Below are 22,068 nucleotides of genomic sequence, written 5' to 3' on the forward strand. Positions count from 1 at the left end.
CATTCTCATTGCTAACTCTGCAATGCATGGAAAAAGCTTAATTTTCTTCTTTGCAGTTAAAGAATCAGATAGCTAAATATTTTCCTGAAAAATCAGGCTTGTGAGCTCCTAGGAAGTCAGCAAAAAATCATCACTAGACAGGTATGTAGCAGCTTGCTCTCAGGCAGTTTCTAGCCCTGTGTGACTAAGAGCCTTCACATTTAAGTAAGCAAGTGCATTTTCTTAGTTATTCCCATTCTTCCTGCCTATTACTTAAATAAGAGAGAGAGACAGGTATCCACCATGGCTGAACTGCCACAGAAGCATCAGAAGTGTCCCACACGAAAAGGCAGTACATCAATTACAGAACACAGAACTTTATTTTCTTTCAAATGTAACAAAGAATGGACCAGACAAAGACAGTGTCAAATTAAAGGGAAAAAAAAAATCTTTCTAAAGTGTTTCTACACTTCTGACCAGAGCTAAGATTTTGTAAGCATTTCTGTTACCACTGGAATCAGCTGGATTTACTACTTCGCTTAATATGCTGCAGCCTTAAGTAAACGTTTTATTTTAAATGCTCGTGAAACCTTGGCAATATTTCTGCTGCAATAGCAAATTAAGCTTTTATATTATATATATATATACATATAAACAGAATAAAAAAGCTATCTAAACACAGTAATTAAGGTCTGAAATTTTTAGACTGGCAGATGAAAGAAAACAGGAGTTCATGGTCTCATGACAAAGCCTGCACATGTTCTGCAACAAACTTTTCAAGAACTCAAAATACTGGAAGAAGGCATGCGTTTGGTAGAGGTTTAAGAATCTGATTCACAGAAGTTTTCAAAGGTCAATCATGCTTTCCAAGAATTCCCTTGACCTTGGCCCTTGACTCTACTAGGGCTGCTCAATACATAGGCAAGTTTTTTTTTTTAAATCCTCTTCCTGAATAAAACAAAATAAAGCAAATCTCAGCATAGCCTCCACTGACAAAACCATTCACTCATGGACTGACTGCTAGGCATATTACCCTCATGCTGCCATCAACAGTCTAAACAGAGGTCAGGGACTCTGTTCTGGTGACACCCATGGAAAAAATGAGAAGGTGGCAAACAGGATATGGAGAACAAGTGATCCATTAAAGCAAATGATCTGTAGAAGAAAGCCATTAAAGAAGGACAAGTACTGCTGGAATAATTGTCCCTTTGCTTGTCCCTTGCACAAAGACACTTTCACAGAGTAACTGAACACTGTAAATATACTAAGGATGTTGCCATGTACTGAACTCTTCAGAGCATGACACCAGATATCTTGCTAGTTTGAAAGACAGACAGAACTAAGGTGTCAACTTTCCCCAGTAACATTAATGAAATTTTGAGTCTAATCATCAGGAATCGTGGTCTCTATGATCAAAGAAACACAGAGAAACTCAACCACAGACTCAGCGCAAATTCATCTTTTCACAAGAGAAATTTAAAATCAGGTAACTTGCTCCAATGCAATGCAAACACCCTGCATGGCTTAGATGCTGACAGTCCAGCGTGAACTGCAGATTGAGTACTCTCTCAGGACTTTGTCACATAACCCTGGCTAGCAGATACTGAAAAAATACATAGACAGAATGCACAGAACAGTAAGGCTACAAGGCAAAAGGAGTAGCCAGGGCAGGGAGCAGGCCCTCCACCTCTATGACTACCATTTGCAGAAGAAGCTGCCAGACAGACTGACTGGGCATACAGGCAAATTAGAGCAATTACCCATCCTTCAAGTAAAACAAATGCAGGTGGAAGTCCAGCTACAGGATATTTTTTTTCTAAGTTTATTGCACTCTGTCATCTGGGCAATCGTCTGCCTTGTAGGTAGGCGGCACGGATGTGTACACAGTGCTGGCAGCAGGCGTTCCTCAAAGACAAAGCACCACGCCTGGATTAGGAGAGGGATTTAGGAGAGGGAAGAGTTTGTTGAAGATAAAGCCAAACTTGCAGGGCCATGAAAGAGTCTCACTTCTGACCAGGTCACCCACTTCTGCTGAGGAGGAAAGAGGAGCAAAGGGGTAACATGAAGCAGTCCTATCTCTGTGCTACATGTGAAGGAAGAGCTCACACTACGAAGACAGTGAGCTGACGGTTGGAGCAACAGTCCTACAGATGGGTCTGCTGCGCTGCAACATGACTATGTCAAGAGAAAGGCTCTAGAAACAAGATGCACGGTGTTAGGGAAAAAGCTGAGCGCTAGGACTTTTTGGGTGTCATTCTTGGAAATCATGTCCCCACTAAACACAGGACCAGATGAATGGACAAGCAGGAAGCACCTCACTGCACAGCTGAGAATATGGAGAAGGAGGCTTCACTAGGAAGTTAGGAAACTCCTGAAACAGAGAAAGGGACAGATCTTATCAAAACCATAAAGAATCAAGCTGCTGGTACTTAAATTAGCAGATGGTATAATACAGAATTAGTGGATGCATGCATAATTGTGATATTTTGGAAAAGAGTCACTAAAGTTTTTAAAAAGGGAAGTCGTATGACACAAACCTACTGCAGTTCTTCAAAGGGTTAATAAGCATGAAGATCAGGTGAATAATCCACAGGGATTTTCACAAGGCTTCTGACCAGGTCCCTTGGGAAAAGTTCTTAAAGACATTAAGTTGCATGGATAAGAGGAAAGATCTTCGTACGATTAAATATATTTGTACAGTGGGGAGATCTCTGCAAAATACACAATAGATTTTCTTGCCACAGATCCCTGCAGAAATCTCTCCTGGGGTCTGTGTGGCTCAATATATTGAATAAATGATCTTGAAGAGGAGGTGAGCAGCAAGGTTAAACTTGGCTGATGATGTTATTCAAAAAAAGTAAAAAAAAAAAAAAAAAAAAAAAAGACCAACCTGCAAAAGAATCTTACAATACTGAACAGCTGGTGGTAAAATGGCAGATGAAATTCAATGCAGATAACTGTAGAATGAATCACAGACAAAAAAAATACACCTAACGTCACATGCAAAATGAAAGGCTCTGAGCTTATTACCGCCATCCAGGAAAAAGCTCTTAGGATTATAACAAATGGCTGTATGGAAGCGTCAGCTCCAACCTCAACAACCAAATCAAATGTTAGAAGTTATTTCGAATGGAACACACAAAACAGAAAAAGTCATTTGGCTGCTATAGAAGTTCATGGTGCACTAATATTTTACAGCATCATAAGTGGTTCTAGTCTCCTCAGCTGAAAAGGATGTGCTAGGTATGAAAAGGATATAAAGAAGCATGGTTAAAATATCCAAAAGCTAAAGCTTCTCTACAAGGAATAACAAAGTAGACTAAGACTTTTCAGATTGAGCAGACAACACTGCAGAACGATGTGCTAGATGTCTATGAAATCACAAGGGGCCAATATCAAGCAGAGAAGAAATGATTATTCATTGTCTCTTCCAGTACAAGAACTAGAAAACATCAAATAAGGTTGACAGCTGACAGAACCAAATCATTTCCTCGCTCTGACACAGATAAGCTGCAGAACTGCAAGCTGCTGAAGACTGAGGTCTGGGAAGTTATCACTGCAGGTTTGCTCTCTTCTTTTACATGTTCCCCCCAAATTCTACTGACAGGACTAAATGGACTTGGGTTTTGATTCAGTACAAATGACACTTTATGACACTGCATAAGCTCTCTGATGGGATAGCAGCACCTCTTAAAAACGTCCCTCCCCATTCTTCAAAAGCATCCCTTACGGATTTCTGTGGCATCACAAAAATGGTTCATTCTATTTGAAGGGCACCACATGGAGAAACAAATAATGCTTTGGGGGAAAAGACTGGCTAAAGTACAAGTCAGAGAGATAAGAGGAAAACAAATTGTAAAACATTTGGGGAAACAGGATACTCTACATCTACACTGCACGCACTGCTGTAACCTCAATTCACTACAACTGTACCAGCAGTAACTTGGTCTAAGTACGGAAGCACAGTATTCAGCAGAGACTGCAAAACCTTGAACCACTGGATTCAGCAGGGACTGCAAAACCTGGGTAAACCCTTGTCTGGTTAGTTGGCACTGATGAGCCTATTTAAGGCCCAGCTCTGCTCCACCTTTTCAACAAAAACATAGAAAAAGAGAACACATTTTATTGGTGTATGACGAAAACAAAGTGGAGAAGTTAAGGAACCACAGAGGGAAGAATCAAGTTTTGAAGTGGTGCTGACAAATGTTCCAGAAATAAAGTGAAACGGGGAATTTCCTGCATTTAGGTGGGAGGCATCTAATACCAAAAGGCAACATAAGGACAAAAAGGACACGGCATTAGGGTGGATCACTGACTAAATATTACTAGGTCCATGCAAGACAGACCGGGTCTGAAAGCAGCTTAACCACCTCCATGCCTCTGCAAAACAGGCCTCATTCATTTGAGTGCAGCATCACAGCTATAATCCTACTTGTGCCAGGTCTCAGCTGCTAGGGCTAATGCACTACACCGACTCAGACGGCTAGAACCCCCCCAGGGAGCTTTTATGGTCTTAATTCAATGTTTCAAAGGTACATTTACTAAATATATTCTTATAGCATTAATGATTTATGCCATTACTTCTAGTTTTGCTTTATCATTGCCTCATCTCCATCCCCACTGGGTAATTAAGGCTTGGCTGAATGATTCAGTGGGGTGGTACTGTAAAAAAAAAAAAAAGGGGGGGGGGAAGGAAAAAAATAAAAAAAGCAAATCTCATTCTGGAAGACATTAAAGATAACTGCATCACAGGAAGAAGTCCAACAAGGCTCACTATGGGTTTAGAAGACATTAACTAGACAGAAAGATTAAATAAACTAGATTTACTAGTATCTAGGTAAAAAAAAAAAGTTTGAAAAGAACAAAGAGCCTGTTAGTACTGGAAAGGCTGTTATAAAAGGGACAGCAATTGCTTGTTCTCTATAGTTCCAGAGCAGAACAAAGAATTCAGTTTCATTTGCAGGAAAACAGAATTGGGTAAGACACTGGGAAAAGCTTCCTAACTGCTTGGCTAGCCAGACGCTGGAACAGGCTTCGAAGAAAGATGCAGAAGACGCACTTCATGAAGATGTTTGAAAGCAGATTAGATAAGCACCTTCTGAAAATAATTCTGATATATCTGACCCTGCCGCAGTGCAGAAGACTGGATCAGGTATTTTGGGATCTCTTCCAGCCACGCACCTGTAATTCTACAACTACAACAGACTGCAGTCACCATCAAGACAGCACAGGCAGGAGGCCTGGAAAAGAACAAATGCCAAAAAGTCAAACAAATGGTAGAGGATGGGGTGCAGGTAGCCTTGTTAACATATAGGTATAGGTGCTTTCGTAGTTCTCATTCTGTTACTCAAAATATCCAAGACTGCAATGGTTTCACCATCACAGCACTCTATTTTAAAATATTTAATCCAGAATCAAATTACATTAAAATGTCTTTATTTTTCCTAATGCAGCTGTTCTTGTTTCAGACGAGGCTTGTTTTTTTTTTTTTTTTTAAGTCACCAGCACAAGTTACAAGAAGCTGGACATAATGTCAGCACATGGATTTACTCCCAATGACTACAATCAATTCTTTGTTCCTTGTTCATTTTCTGCAGCACTGAACAATTTTCTGAGAGATTAACAGCATCTAAACTAAATGGAATAAACTGGATTTTGTATACCAACTAGGCTGTAAACTGAACGCAAGCCAATACTCAAAATAGCCAAAAGACAATATTTGGCCATAAGCATAGGGCTCTTTCTATAGCAACTATTAATAAGGGATCAAAAATAACTCATGCAATATGGTCTGAAGTTTAAACCTTGGCTCTGCTGGCATACAGGTTGGCACAGTCCTGAAGTCGCTCATCAAGAGACAGACACATTCACCACTTATCTTTTTCAGCGTGAGGGAATGCTTGTTCAGAATAACTCAAGTGATATCAATTTGAAAGACAAACCATTTAAAGCTGCGAAGGTCAAACTGTGTTTGTCAGTCATCCAAGAAGGAAAAGAAAAGTGAGTACAAACAGCAAAGTAAAGATGCAATACATCCCTTGCAAGAATATCTAAATAATGTGTTCATTCAGATGTATTTCAAGGGGAGTCCTGCATTAGTTTAGGTTACTGTAAACCAGGGAAAGAAAAAAACAAAAACTATGGATCACCAAGGTGGCATCCCACACAGGTACATATTCATCCTCCCACTTTAGAGGATGCAATGAAATATAATCTTCATGCCACTGCAGAAAGCTACTCAAAGAGTCAATAAAGTTGCCTGTTAAATATAAAGCATAGTTGCCCACCATTTGTGCAATATAGTACTTAGTTTTCTAAAAACCGCTGAGCTTTAATTTTAAAACTGTTGCTTTAACATTGAAAAGGTAAATTGCCATATTAAATCTGTTCTATCTTCTTCTTCTTCTTGACTCTAATCTGTGATAAATAATGCCTTTTGAATTATCCTTAATATCACACAGGTAAACTTTCTGGTACATCATCCGAGAGTCTAGCAACCTTTACCTTAAAGACTTCTTGAGTCAGAATTTTTACCCATGATTTTTTATCAGGCAGTTTCTGAATGTATCTAAGGGTTTGGCATCAACTCTGACCTACAGCAAGAAGTTCCAGAGTTTAATTTTATGTTCCATGAAAAAAAAATTATTTAATTCTCTAATATCCTTTAACTCTTCTTTGTGAGAAACAGCAAAGAACCCTAATCATATCGTATACATCATTATATCTCTCTCTCTCATACATCTGTACTTGTGGCTTTCCACCAGTCAGAAAGAACTGTAGGCTGTTTTGACCTTTCCTTGTTCAGATATCTCTCCATAAGTTTGATCACCTTGCTATTCTTTCCTGTATCTTTTCTAATGACTGCATTTTTTTGAGATGGCAGAAAGAAGACTGCACATAGTACTCTACAGATGGGCACAACATGAATTCATACAGTGACATAATGACTTCTATTTTAGCTATTCCTTTCCTAGCAATTCTTAATGTTTGATTTGCTTTTTTAGCCACTGCAGAGCACCACACTGATACTTTTATGTTGTAACATTAAATCCCCAAATGCCTTTTCCAGCCTGTAATAGCTGTATTAGAACCCGTTGCTTTTCCCCATAAACATTACTTCCCATTTTTTGATCAAATTTCACCAGCCATTTTATCAGCAAATTACCCTGTATGGTGAAACCCTTCACAGTCAGCTTTCATTTCATTATCCTGAATATGCAACACCGCCAACAAGCTTTGTTACCTCACTCTTTATTCCCTTATCCAGCTCATTTATAGGTGCACAGCACAACAGGGATTCCAGTGGGATGCGCAGGATGACTTCCCCTCCTGCTGTAAACTGATTTTTTATTCCTACCCTGTATTTTGCATCTTTCAGACAGACATTAGTCAATGAAAAGATCTTTTTATTTCACAACAACTTTGTTTCTTAGGGCTTTCAAAGACGAACCTCGTCAAAAGCCTTTTGGAAAACCAAGGGTATTACCTCAGCCAGATTTCTCTTCTTTACACGCTTGTTGACTTCTTTGGGAAACTCCTTTGCGTTTATCATTTCCCAGGTTCTTGGGGTCCTTTTTAGAAACTAGCATCACATGGAGGGAGAACTGTCACTTCCCACTGGCACAGAGCCCACTCTGGTACAGAGATGGTGCTCTGGTACTTGGTTTGTTTAAAGCAGTATGTTATACACCACCGGTAATAAACTTAGTGACTCCATGCATGAGTTCCTTCAGACCTCTTGAAGAAATATCATGTGGTGCTGAAGATTTGATACTTTTGCTTTGACTGAGGAGTTTTGAAACCTCTTGTGTCAATATTTTGGCATGGTAAAGCTCAGACAGCTGCATGTTTTTTTTTTTTTTGACTCTGTACAGGAAAGATTGAAGGCCTGCAGATACAGTATCGCTTAGAAGCGATACAAGCTATCCAAATCTGAGACAGATATGTCATTTGAAACTATTCAGTTTGGCTGCAACTAAGATTAGGACAATCCCAATAGTCTCCAGAAAAAAAAAACTGAGACTGTGTGCTCCCTGAATACAGTATACATCTATTACAGTCACTTCGATACAGAGAAGAAAGCATATATGCCACCCCATCTAAAAAATGGTATGCCACAAGGGAACAATGTACCCTCTTTCAATTTTGAAATAATTAGGATTAAAATTATCCTAAATCATCAATTCTCAATTTTCTTTATTGAAAGTCCCTCTCATCTCAGTATGCATAAAGCTGCATGAGTTACATTTGTTTGCAGCAAATGCATTCTCTCTCATGCACACACCTCAGTAAATACATGTAGCCCCACATTCCTCCAGTCGAACATGTAAGAGGAGGGGCAGAGGAATATATATACGTGAACAGAGAAGGGATGAAAAACCTGGGAGGAGAGGTACATATAGTCTTACCTGAAAGGTGGAGGGTGCACATACAGCCTTTGCATAGAGTTGCAATGATCTAACATACCTAGTGTCTGATACAGCTCATCTCACACTGGGAATAGTGCTCAGAAAAGGGAGCACAGCATCGAAGCAGCAGCAGGGGACTCAAGGCACCAGAAATGGCCCCGAGCTAAGAAGTATCCACAGCTCGAACCTGCAAAGTGGGCAGAAAGGGCCAAGAGCAATGGGACAGCCATGAGCCATAGACTTAGTGTGATCCCACAGCTGTGTTCCTCAGTTATCTGGAACACAAGAGGATTCGGCACTTTTTTCACGGAATTAGACACTTTACAGAAGCTGATTCCCCATTTCCTTTTGCCTTAACTGTTAGCCTTCCCCCAAGCAGTTAATTAGGGCAGCCTAATGACAGAGGGTCTAGGAAACAAAGGACAGTGGGTAGCCAAATAACAAAGGGACTGGGATATATGACTGGGAGATAAGTTAAGCTCAATAGTTCCAGGAAAGTCAGAACTCCTAGACTGGCACTTTGCTCCATGGGACAGCACAGCTACCCTGGAGCAACACACACATCCAGGGTAGGCAGGCAGCAATTAGCGCATGCTGGAACTGCCCAAGGATAGCAACCAAACCAAAGAGGAGCCAGATCCCACCGATGACTATCCAGAGGAATACAAAGTAATAACAGCTTGTCAAACAATGCTGTTTTTCTCACCAGTTCCTCCTCTTCCTAGCCAGAGGCTTTCAGCTTGGTCTAAATAAGGGACTGAAGCTGCCAAACCTCACTCTCCCCTCACTGCCCCACTTGCAGAAAAACTGGTTTACAGCTCATGGGAGCTGTGCAGTTCTAGCTGCCAGACAGGTTTCCTCACCTTAGACCTGGACAGGAGCAATGCTTTGCCTGAGCAAAGGCCTGACAACTCAAGGCCACTTTTTAAACCCAGCTCCGCAGGGTGCCTAGCAGCCAGATATGCTACAGGCTGCGCATACAGGGCCATACAGCCCTGTTTGACTCCTTGCAAGTTCTTGGTGGTGCCAAGGTTAGGCAAAACTGATCCCTAAGATATGCTTACTGCAAAGACATAGGCTAACCCCTGCTGGCTTGTAGCTGCTCACTCTTGCGGTTGACTAACAGGGAGTGAGCAGCAATCACTAAGGGGCTGCCTGCAAGAACTACAGCTACTCATCCTCCTTAACAAAGGAAAATCTGTACCCTAGGGCTTCCTGTGCCCTCCTTCCCACATACAGATGGCACTGAGCAACAGCTAATGTTAGCAGTGCTGCTGAGTAAATTGGTACTTGGACTGAGAGTAACAAGGGCTCCACTAAAGCATACTCATGAGCCAAAAAGGACAGTTCAGCTTGCTTTATAGCATTTCCTGTTACATCAGCCAAGCAGCATACCTCAGCAATTGGAGGACACAGTTTAAGCTTTAATAAAATTGAAGCAGTCAAGAAAGATAAAAGAATATCCCCAGCCTTAATAGCCTCTGATATCAGTCTGTATTGCAAAAACGTTAAGATGCATTTACTAAGGTGGTAGTAAGAAAGAGAAATCCACAACAATCATCTCACTTGAGAGGTATTACCTGGCAGTTGTCTACTCCTACTCCTACTCACCTGTGTGTCTACTCCTGAACAAAAGAGGCTAAGACATACCTTAAAATTGAACTGGTGCTGACAGCTAAGCATTTCTGAACCAGCTAGTTAAGCCATTGTGCACGTTTGCACCTAACAGTAAGGAAGGCATTGAAAGTATGCAATGACAGCAATCGCTCATTAGTTGCGTTTCTGCAAGACCAAGCCCTAAAGAAGATAGAAGACAAGCCAAATAAAAAGAAACCTCCCTGTTTCCCTCATGGCAGGGGACCTCACCCCAAAATCTTTTTTTATAAAGTTTTTACAAAAAAATTCATATATATATGGAAGATAAGGCAATCAGGAAAATACTCTGTTTAGTCTGCTGTGCGCACAAGCGTTTGACAGTCCCTGCAAAGAGCTGTAGGCAAGTAAAAGACTGATGTTTCATGAAATGCACACATGACTAAAGAGCTGCAGCTGAGTAAACTAGTAACAGCAAGGGCATTTATGCTAGAATGAATGCACTAAGGAAGGTCCCCAGGAAAAGTAAAATTGTCCTGCTTGCTGCAGTTTGTTACATCAGGGCCACAACCCAGAGAATAAAGGAGAAGGGAAGATCATCAGTCACTTCTGAGACCAGACGGGATACAGCTAAGGGTGTGGAGGGAACCGGCTGATGTCGTCACAAGGCTGCTCTCTGTCATCCTTCAAAGGTCAGGGCAATCAAGGGAGGTTCCTGATGACTGGAAACAGACAAACACCACAAATCTTCAGGAAGGAAGATCCAGGGAACTACAGGCCAGTTAGCCTCCCCTTAGGCCCTGAAGAGATGGAGTAAATCCTCCTGGAAGCTGTTTCCAGCCACAGTAAGGAGAAGGTGGTGACTCAGAATAGCCAGCATGGATTTACCAAGGACAATCAAATTAGGCATGATTTTTCCATCTACAATGAGAGCAATGGCTGTGTGGGCGATGGGAGACCAGTGGGTGCTGTATACCTTTGACATGGTCACCTGTAGTCGTCTTAGTAGTCACACTGGTGAGATTTGGACTACGTAAGTGGATAACAAGGTATGTGGAAAAATGGCTAGAATGTCAGTCTCAAAAGGTAAGTACTACAAGTACTTACTTACTTACTACAAAGTCCTGTGGCATTCCTCAGGAGGTCAATACTGGGGCCAACACTATTCATCATCTTTATTAACAACCATTATGAACACTAATTATGGAATAGAGTGTACCCTCAGCAAGTTTGTGGTTGGTACAAAATCAGTTGGTGTGGCTGATATGCTGAGGACAGGGGTTGCTACTGAGAGGGACCTATGCAGGCTGGAGAAGTCAGCTGACAGGACCTCATGAAGTTTAACATAAGCAAATGCAAAGTCCTTCCCCTGGAATGGAATAAGTTGTTGCAGTTACAGGCTGGAGGCAACTGGCTGTAAAGCAACTCTGCAGAAAAAGACCTGGGGGTCCTGGTGGACAACAAATTGAAAAAAAGAGTCGACAGTGGGCCCTTGCACTGAAAAAGGCTCATCACAGCCTGAATCAGCAAAAGCGTAGCCAGCAGGTTGAGGAAAATGATTATTCTCCTCTATTTGGCACTTGTAAGGCAGCACCTTGAGTACTGTGCCCAGTTTTGGGCTTCTCTGTCCACACACATGGACATACCGGAATGAATACAAGGAAAGGACTGGCTTTATTCAGTCTTAAAAAGAGAAACCTCAAGGGACGGATCTTATTACTGTCTAAAACTATCCAATAGGAAGGTGTGGAGAAGACAGAGCCAAATTCTTCTCAAGGATGCCAAGTGGAAGGAAGAGAAGCAGTTAAGGTAACTGTTTTTACAGATTATTATTATAACTGTCTGGAAGAGATTGACACACATTGACATTTGGCTACTCAAAAGTTGCTGAAACAATGATTATGAATGCAACTTCTGAATACCATGCACAAGCTTTGAAAGACAAACTCCCTTAAAAGCTAACAGACTGATGAGAAGGTCACCCTGTTGTCAGCTGCTAGGCTGGGAGCATGATGCTGTTCAATCTCCTCCTAAGGAATATGGTAAAGGAACACAGAGGAAGACAAGAACCAAAAGCATGCCTCAAGTGATGAAACTAGCTTTAGAGGTTTAGCACAGTCTTCACCTCCTTTGGAAACAAGTCAGCAGCACTTTCTAACCTTCTGTAGAGAGAGCTATTTCAGTATTTCAAGCAGGATTACGGATACTGAACTTGCTGCAGGCTGCTAAAAAACCTTGTGGTAATAGACTTGAACATACCATCTTGCATATGCTCATCTGTATCTTTGAAAGTATCTTTGCCAGAGTAATCATTTTTGGTAACTGAAATTGTTATATGAATGCAATGTGTGGATCACACCTACAGTAGGAACATTAATATGACGCAGATGTCAAAAGACCCAACCAGGGCATGAAGTTTGTTAGCCTAGGGACTTCAGCTGACATGATCACATCAGCTGAAAATCAGATACTTGGCAAGCCTGCAGTGTTTGCAAGACTGTCATGGATGTAGTTAAATTTCCTATCCAGGATCAGGATATACGCCTCTTCCTGTACAGGTGTAGGCCACACTAATACAACTAGCTCAGACTCAATTAACTTCAAACAACTCTGTCCACCTTAGAGAGTATGTCATCTCACTTGCTAAATCAGAGAGCAGAGAAGAACAAACAGGATAGCAAAATGTCCTTTTTGATACAGGCTTAGAATAGAACATCTTCCAAAACCTCAAGAGTATTTGAGGAAGATAACTATTCTGATGACTTCTCTCAGTAGAGGCAGGATCTGTCTACGGTGCAACTCAGTGCAGTGTCTTACCTATATCAAAACAATTAGAGCAAACCCTATTACTCACAGCCTGTTGAGTCAGAGTTCACCTTCCTGAACAATATTCAAGGGAGAAAACCCTATTAACATATCTTACACCATGTATCAAGTTGTCACAATCCATAATTCATACTAATATTGGGGAAAGGCTGACATCTGTATGAATTCAAATCCTGGAAGGGAAACCCTGTCTCATACTTTGCTTTTAAAATGAAACAGTTGCACCATTAGTTAGAGAATGCATCAATTCAAGTAAAAAACCAGTTTGGTTAATTTGGTTCGGCTCTGTGTGCGGGCCCTATTAGATTCAAGCTGGTTTATATCCATTTAGATTGTGGTGCTATATTTACAAGTCCAAACTAAACAGATGTAAGCCAGGTTAGGCCAGCAGAGCCCACACACAAAGCTGCATCAGTTAACTAAATCACTGTTAAAGAGTCACATCTTGTTAAACCAGCAGTTGTGTTTAGACAAGGCCTCATACTACAAGTTGTTGCCATCACACAATTTCAGATGTAAAAAAAGTATAAAGCTTTGTAATGAAATAGCATTAACTGTCTAAGACAGCAAGGAATGACAAATTATAAATAGGAGGTGGCTTCAGACAGATTCCAGAAATGGATGGTGAGCAACCACTGTGTCAAATCAATGCTACAGCTCAGAGTATCAGAGAGGGGCTAGGTTTAGTTTTACCCTGAAAAGGCAGTGACACATAAAAGGCTAATGGCAGGTGGTCATTCTGCATTCTGTACATTTCACAAAGATTTATGAGGAAGGCTGAATGCTAGAAAAGCAATGCTGAAAATTGCTTGTGTCCCTCTGCAAGGTCAGCTTATTGTATTATGGAAACAGTCTAGTGAGACTCTTACAAGTTAAGGCTGTTAGGGTTTGTTTTTGGTTTTTTTTTTTTCAGCTAGAGGAATCATGCCACCAAGTAAAAACAGTATACCAAAAAAAATTCACACCATTTACTCCTAAAGAGCGATTTTTCAAGTTATTCCAGGTGACCAAAATGGTATTTGAGTTGGGAGCTTAAAATCGGAGAGATTGATCTTTCAAGAATGTGTTTAATATGAAAATATTTAAGACTGTGCAAAGCTGTATTTTCTAAAGTACTATTAATTTGTAATTATTACAATTATTACAAGGGAATGCTGTTATAAAAAAAACTGTGTAGGTGCCTGAATCACAAACTTTCACATTCATGATTTTCAACAGCTTGATAAGGAAACAGAGGCCTGACTCTCAGGCTTCAACTCTCAACAGTGTGGAGTATGGTTCTCACTAACCTAGGAATCTAGTAAAGCAACACTTTCCTCCTAAAAATGTACCTTAAGAATTAAATTTTAAGAACAGTCCTGTTTTACAACATTGAAAGAGGCCTGTTCCATCATAGTAAGAGATGCATCTCTGGAGCGGAAGGAGGAAATAAAAGTTGGCACCTACAAACTTTGCAGGTAGAAGCTTTATCACAGTCATGCTCTGAAAAGCACTGACAGTGCTGGCAGATCACACTGCCCTCTGTTTGCAAGACGTTGATAAAAGCTTGTAAGCGTTTCTCTACACAGGCCAGTATGGACCATACTTACTGCTAAATTGTTCTTAAATCCATTTGTGCTGAAGTAACTCCCATAAAAATAGGCTCCTAAATCCCCCCAAAGAGTTCCCTCGAAATCCTTATAAACTGAAATGTTCCCACTAAGGCATATTGCACACCTCCTCCTCTAAGCTGCACCTTTCATCCCTGCGCAGATCAGTTTGCTGCAACCCAATAAAGGAGATTGTAGGGACAGCTGTTGCACCTCCCCTCTGAAGGACAGCTGAAAATAAACTGCAGACTCAGATCCCAGGATTTATACTGGGCACCTTCTTCATGCTAGGGCCATACCATTATCACTAGGTCAAACAGCTCACTCATTACGGAGAGACTGCACAAGGGGAGGGGGCACTATTCCCCTTGAAAGGGTCTGGGTTTCTCTTCAGTTCGTTCTTATCCCAATCTTGTGCAAAAGCACAATTTAAAAAAAAAAAAAAAAGATCAGACATTTCAGAGCATTTAATGCTCTCTCCTCATTTGTATTCGGAAGAGTTAGAAAGAAAAAAAATCCCAACTGATAGAGCCACTTACATAATATTCCCTTCTCCCAACCTCCTTAAAAGATTTCTCTCATATACACACTCTGACAGGCCTTTTGGACTTATGACATAATCCTCAGTTGAGAGCTAGCATATCAACTCAAAAGTCCTACATTCTCATATTAGTCAGTTATTATCTCAGCATATGACAACACACAGCACTTAGAAGTCTCACAAGTCCCGGATTACCTAACCTGAATCTAAAGTCTCTAAACTCGTTCATTACAGGAACAGCTCCCTACCCCCAACGCGCGCTGTTAAAATAAGCAAGAGACACTATAAATTGCAATGATAATCTCAGGTTGGCAGTAGTTTCATCTAAGTTACACCTGAAAGGCACATAAATGTTGCCTTTAATGTTTCAATAGGTTTCAGCCATGCTAATGTGAGCTGCAAGACACGAGCCTGCAACAGCAGACCGTTCCGGGCACTGCATTCATTGCTCATTCCTGTACCTTTTGCTGAGCCAGCTTTCAATCTTATCAGGTAATGTCGATTCAGACGAGTATGCAGCATTAACTACTCCTCTCCATCTCTAATGCGGGTTTAAGAATTTCATTTGCAAAAGTCACAAAGCTTTTGGTATACATCAATGAAAGCTTTCCCTAAAATACCATCCCTTCCCAAAGCGGCTTTCCAAGTGGGAAGAGCGCTCTGGATTGTCCAACAGCAGTGCTGTAGAGGTGACAACTTTCCATAGGATAGCACCAAGGGTCAGGGTCATCAGGTCCAGTCCCCGCCATAAAGGAAGTTGTAGCCGAAAATCCTCTCAGTTCACTCACTCACCGTTTAGAAGAGCAGCAAAGCTGGACTCATCTAATCACTAGATAGGATAAACAGAGACTGAGGAAGGAAACAATGAAGATGCACTTTTCCCACCACAAATATTCATCTATTTACTAAAAAAGATGACGGTGGACACGGAATAAGTTTCCTCCTAGCAGCCAGTAGCTGAGTGATGGCTGCAATTGGCTTTGGACCAATTCGGACTCGATCCTGGAATCTGAGTCTGCAGAAGCCTAACTAATAAGGTGAGAAACTGCCCCTAAACAAAGCAAAAGAAAACTTCCTCCAAGGGCTGTGATGAACAGCAAAACTCCAAGCCTCTAACTCATTTCAGTCCAAGGTTAGTTTGTTTAGTCTAGAGTTAATTCTGCCCACTTGGAAGATTGTTTTGAAATAAAGATGCAAGGAACAGACAATTCAATTAACCCCACTGGGAGAAAACAGCGAGCCAAAAAGGGACCAAAGAGCCAAAAGCAAGATAATAAAAGTATTAATACTGGTCAAACAGCACTTCAGATTTTAATTAGCTTTGTCTAACACATCCTGCCATATTTTAGCTAGCTTCAAAGCTCTTATACTATATAGAGAACTTACTGCTGTACTACCATTCATCAGTGAAATCCTAAAGAAAAAGAATATTTCAATTACCCTAGTGATAAACCCTATTTTTGACGGTGTCAAATTTCAATTTGACAAGCAGTGTCAAATATAGTACAAACACTTTGCAACTTTTATTTATGTCGGCAGAAGTTTCTTTCTTGGGAAAGACACTTTACAGAGCACGGCAGAAAAGGTATGATTCCTCCTAGATAATCTTCATTCCTAAGGATTAACAAATTTTTAGGCAATGCAGCCATCTAACCTTAAAAAAAAATTAGCCTGATGTATGGCATTATCACCACCTATTGAGGTAGACTAGCTCCTGAACTTCGGAAAAACAGTTGTGATGCCCAAAATGCATGCCTATGTGACACCTGCGTTCTCATGTAGATTGTGTTATAATACCCTCACGTTTTAAGGCACAAACTACCTTTTACTTTCTGGCAGCTAAAGAACTTGTCCTATAAGCTCTTGCTGTATAACTGTTCTGTGTGGGGAGCCTCTGCCTTCTGGCAGTGATTGTCAGATCTATCTTGGTTATCCTGTAAAACAAATCCAGACTGCTTCAGCCACTACTGTAGTTCTAATAGAAGATGCTCTTAAATAGATCTTTAGAACTAGCAATCCTTTGCTCCATGCTCACTAGTACAGATGTCCAATTAACTCCCCTAGCTATGAAAAAAAAAAAAAAAAAAAAAAAAAAAAAAGAGGAATCAAGGAATCATCTCTTCCTTCTCCTCAGCCTCTTGGATTTATTCCAGTGTTAGTGTCACCATGATTCTTCTAACAGTATCCTGGATGTTGCGATTAGGGAAAGTGGTCTTCCATGCATTACCCTCCCCGGCTGTGTTTTGGGACTCTCCAACAACTGTGTTGCCTTCAGCTTTCCTAGGACTTCCCCCAGCGTTGGAGAGGGAGCAAAGGGCCAAAGCTTTTGAATGGCAATCAAAAACTGATCAGCCTTATTTTGAAATGGATGCCACTTTACTCTGAAGGGCAGCTAGATATGCCTGCAGTTTTACCGCTCTGACTCAGAAGCGGGAATAACAAACTGGGACTGCCAGAGAGGTTACAGTCCCAACTATCTAGTCCACAGTCACTGTGCAAACTACCTGAGTTTTCATAAAGCAGCTTATGAACCACCATAGTTGTCTAGCACCTTAAAATAAATCAAACATAAGTGCCAGTCTGCTTTAAAAGTGTTGCACATAGCAGACATTCAGGAGTTATTTCATGAGCAACTCAAGTCTCCGTGGAATAGGCAAAAAGGAAACAGCTGGTAAACCATCAAGGAGCAGACAAAAGATAAACAATCTTTTCTGCTGTCACCATCTGTAAGAGAGTCCTTAAAGACAGAAAAGCATTATGTATTACATTTAGCGATGCCTTCCCAACCAGAAGCATCAGAATTCTTTTCCTTAAGATACAATTTTTGCAGAAGCTTACTCTTCAGTTTCCCCTGCCACTCAAGAGGAAGAGGGCATTTCATGCCTGCTTCCCACCATGATTCAAGACTAAAGAAGCTTATCTGCCACCAACTTTTTGTTTCATCTATGTATGGAGGTTTTCCTAATGATTTCTAATACCAGTAAATTTCTAATTTACTCACGTTAAGCTAATAACCTCCTTTAAACAGAAAATCAAAAATAATCTATATTCAATAAATTAAGTTAATCATTGGTAACATGGGATTGATCCATGTTAATCCAGGAGCATTCTGCAGTCACCGAGGTAGAAATGTAAATATAACTGAAGCCACAGTGCAAATAACAAACATTAACACCGGTCTTTGGTCTAGGTTTATGCTGCACCTGACACTTACAAAGAGGACAACCACACAAGCTGGAGGCTCAGAAATGGCACTTGCAATTTGAAAGGTCATCTTCAAAATACAGCTTCATAGTTATAAATAGCAAAGATAGCTTCTCACCTAGCAAGGAAGTACACAGTTGTTCTTAGTCACTGTGGCCAAGACACTACAGAAAGTGCAAGATGCTTCAAGTTTATCTTCATTGAAAGCCACAAAACATTTGGGGCCACCATGCATTTCAAACAAGCTAACCCAATTTGTCTTAATGTTTTGTAGAAGCAGATGCAGTCTGACAAATTAAGTCAATTGACTTAGTTAAGCCTTCCATAACCTCTAAAGACATTTGCTTGCACAGAGTAAGTTTCACTTTAAAATAAAATTCTTTAATCAGAGAAAACATTTTTATCCGCTCTTTCCTTCAATAATGTAAACTTTACAACAGGTGGGATATCTTTCCTCACTGCCTGGCTATTTGGTTTTTACAAGTATTACAGGTTAACGATAGGAGACAGTCACTACAATCTGCTCTATATCTCAAAATATTACGTTTCTAATGCTAATAGAAGTCATTAGGAAAAAAAAAAAAAACATTGACATGTACTATATTCGTTTCAATTGTCAGCCAGCATTCTGGGGACCCTCCACTTACTTGACTTCCAGCTGATGCTTTTTCATAGACAGTATCTTTTCCCAAATAATATGAAAGTAAACATATTCTGAACACCACATTCAGTGATGAGGAACTGAAAACAACCTCTCCAACCACGAAGTAAGGAAGGTCAACTTCCCTTCCTGAAAAGTTTCTGAAGAAACAATTCATATAGGAGACTTGTATAATTAGCATCTGCTTGACTACTCACTCATCTAAGCGCTTTTCAAAGTATCAAGTCCTAGATGTTACTGTTCAATACGTTATCTGATACTTTGTTAGCTTCTAAGACACAATTCTTTCCATATACAGAATTATATTTGTGGCCTGACTGGTGATTATGGCTTGTCATACATTCAAGAAGTTTGACCTTGCAATGATAACCACCCATTGATCAATGTCTGATGCATCTTATGTCCTTCTGGATATACTTTTGGCTGAGCTTCTCATTGCATGCATCAGCAAGATACACTGATATTTCTGAAGAGATCATAATCAATCTTGGCTCCAAGACCTGGAAAACCCTCACAAAGTCATTCTAACTCTACCATGTTTCCATCCACCTTAGATTCAGTCTTCTTTCCTTATCAAAATACTTTTGACACCCAGTTCTTCAATAACTGGCTCTTGCTAGTGCCTGCATGATTACTTATTTATCTGATAATAAGCGTATATATGCTATATAGGAGGTTACTCACGCAGCGTTACTTATTTGTTAGTGCTGTGCCAAAAGAAAAAAAAAAAAATCAAAAACAAAAAGATGAGCCGTTACAAAGTTCACTACTTTGTCCACTGAAGTTTTATTCAGCCTGGTGGCCCATGAGCTCCTATGCTCACAGACTTCATAATATACTTTCAGAACTCCAGAACAGAATGAATAGATACTACTGCCATTTGCTCACCAAGAGTCACGAGGAGATGAACTAGTGAATCAAGCTTTTCGGGGTCCCAAATATTTCACTTCAATAATACCAGCCAAGCAAAGGAGAAAACCTAATCAATTCAATTACTGCCCTTCTATTTGTGTTATTAAAGCTTTATTCTTTACAAACACATTAATTCCAGATGTTATTCCTGGATCGTGCTTCTTTCCCGCATCCCGTCACCACACTACATGCCTAATCTACGAAATCTCGAGCTATGAAAATTTTCTTCCCGAAGCTGGCCCCGATTCAAATCGGATTCATTTCACTGACCAGATGCAGCAATCTGGCAAGCTGATTTCACATGCTTGGCTAAACTCTGCATCAGCCTTTAGATATCCACAGGTTTACCAATATTAAAGGGTAGTAGTTTCACGTGCTCCCTTACATTTATATTGATTTACATAACAACAGGAAAAGCTACTGCTGAAATGCAGCACATGTTTCTCAATAGGCAAGACTTGGCTATCCTGAAGCTAGACTTCTATGATTACTTTTGTATGATCTTTAGCACATTTGGACGCATATTAATAGAAACCATGTTGCTTATCTTAGATGTTGGCACTTTCTGCTCTGGGCAAACGTTGCCAACAAAAAAAGTTTTGGGACTTTCAAGGCAACTTTGATACAATACGAACACGGAGGCAGATGAGCTGCTTCAGACCTTCCAAAAGCTGACACCCCCGGTACGTTTTCCAAATACCGCTGGTATTTCAGTAGACCCCAAACACAAAGGCGTACATTTTCCAAAAAACAACAAATCGGCCACCCCGCTTCCTGCCGTGCTTACAGCTCTGACAGCCTAAAGCTTTATTTTGCAAATTAAACTACTTCATAGCCCTGTGAGAACTCGGTACATCAAGCTGCCAGACTGGAACATGCCACCGCACTCGGCTCCAAACCGGGTCTCTCCTTCAGACACGTCCTAAATACGCAGGACGAGGCTCGGATCAAAGCTTTCTGCCATGGCTTTGTTTACAAACAACCCACTACTGGTACTGCAGGTAACAAGCTGCCTTCCCCCTCCCCTTGCCAAAAGCAGGGAAAGCGCTCGAAATCCTCATATCCCCGCCGTGCTCGGGGTGCAGAGCGGAGGAGGCGACGGCAGGGCAAGCCGCAGGCTCTTGTTTCCCCCTCCCGGATGCCGGCTGACTCGGCGGGGCCCCGGGCACCGCGTCGCCCGAGGGAAGAGACGGGGAGCCGGCAGCGGGGAGCCACCCGCCCGCCGGGCCGCGCTGGGGCCGCCCGGGCCCGCTCCCCCCCCGGCCCCGGCCCAGCCTCCCCGCGGGGACCGGGCCTGGCGGGCGGCCGGCGGCGGCCCGGTACCTGGTGCAGCGCTGTCAGCCCGTCCACGTTGGTGGTGTTGATGCGGGCGCCGCGGCCCAGCAGGCGCTTCACCTCCTCCGTGTCCCCGCTGGAGCAGGCGGCCAGGAAGACGGCGCCCTCCTCGAAGCGGACGCGGGACCCCCCGGCGCCGCGGTGCCGACCCCGGCCGCCCCCCGCCGCCACCGGCTCCTGCTCCGTGAGGGAGCCCTTCCAGCGCCGCAGCTGCTCGGCCCGCCGCAGCCGCGCCGACTCGGCCCGCTTCCCGCCCAGGTGCTCCGGCTCCGACATCGCCGCCGCCGCACTGAGGCGCAGGGAGCGCGCCGCCCCTCAGCCGGGAGCGGGGCGCAGCGCCCCCGCCGCCATCTTCGCTACGCCCCCACCGCCGCCGCCGCCGCGCCCGCGCCGCCCGCGCCCCGCGGCATCCCGGGACATGTAGTTCCCGCCGCGCGGCGCCGCACCTGCCGCGGGGCGGCCGCAGCTCCCAGCGGCCTGCGCGGCGCCGCCGCACCTGGGCGCGCTCTGAACTACAGCTCCCAGCAACCCCCGCGCCCCCGCGGCCCCTCCCTCCTCCCCGCCCGGGCGGGCTGGCCGCCATCATCTCACCCTCCCTGAGGGGCGCTTGTCCCGGGACTGGCCCCCGGCTGGAGGCAATGCCGCCTGCGGCCCAGGGCCGCTGGGCCGAGCTGCCCCCTGCTCGTGGCTCGTGGGCCGGCAAAGGGCCGGGGCAGCTTGGCAGCCGGGCAGCCGTGCAGCCCTCGGCCCTTTGGGGCTAACCCAGCTGGGAGCAAGGAGAAACAGCTGGCTGAGAAAACAAGTGTGTCTCAATTTCTTGGGAAATGAGGCTAAATTTACCAGATCCAGCTGCCCACCCAGCCCACACACTCAGCTGCGAGTGAGCTGGCCTGGAGGATGTTGAATTTCTTGAGAAATTTCCAGTTATTCCCTTAACTACATCCAGACCCCAGCAGTCCCCCGGGCTAAGGCCAGCTGGTGTTCATGGCGCTCCGGAGGACGCTGAGGACTTGAGGTGGA

At 42.6% G+C, this 22,068-nt stretch overlaps 1 protein-coding gene across 8 annotated transcripts in view; it reads right to left on the reverse strand.

Moving 5' to 3' along the window:
* PPP1R12B (protein phosphatase 1 regulatory subunit 12B) overlaps nucleotides 1-21,429 on the reverse strand; it is a 127,908-nt gene extending 106,479 nt beyond the window's left edge. For 7 of the 8 annotated variants that reach the window (XM_068918086.1, XM_068918085.1, XM_068918082.1 and 4 more), the window contains exon 1: nucleotides 21,037-21,429. In XM_068918086.1, the coding sequence (XP_068774187.1) occupies nucleotides 21,037-21,324 (288 nt within the window). In that variant the 5' untranslated portion in view covers nucleotides 21,325-21,429. The remainder of the gene's footprint in view (nucleotides 1-21,036) is intronic. The other variant, XM_068918089.1, reaches the window with a different exon arrangement.
* Nucleotides 21,430-22,068: the final 639 nt, after the last annotated feature.

The sequence above is a fragment of the Struthio camelus genome, chromosome 24, assembly GCF_040807025.1.
Source record: "Struthio camelus isolate bStrCam1 chromosome 24, bStrCam1.hap1, whole genome shotgun sequence".
Classification (NCBI taxonomy): Eukaryota; Metazoa; Chordata; class Aves; order Struthioniformes; family Struthionidae; genus Struthio; species Struthio camelus.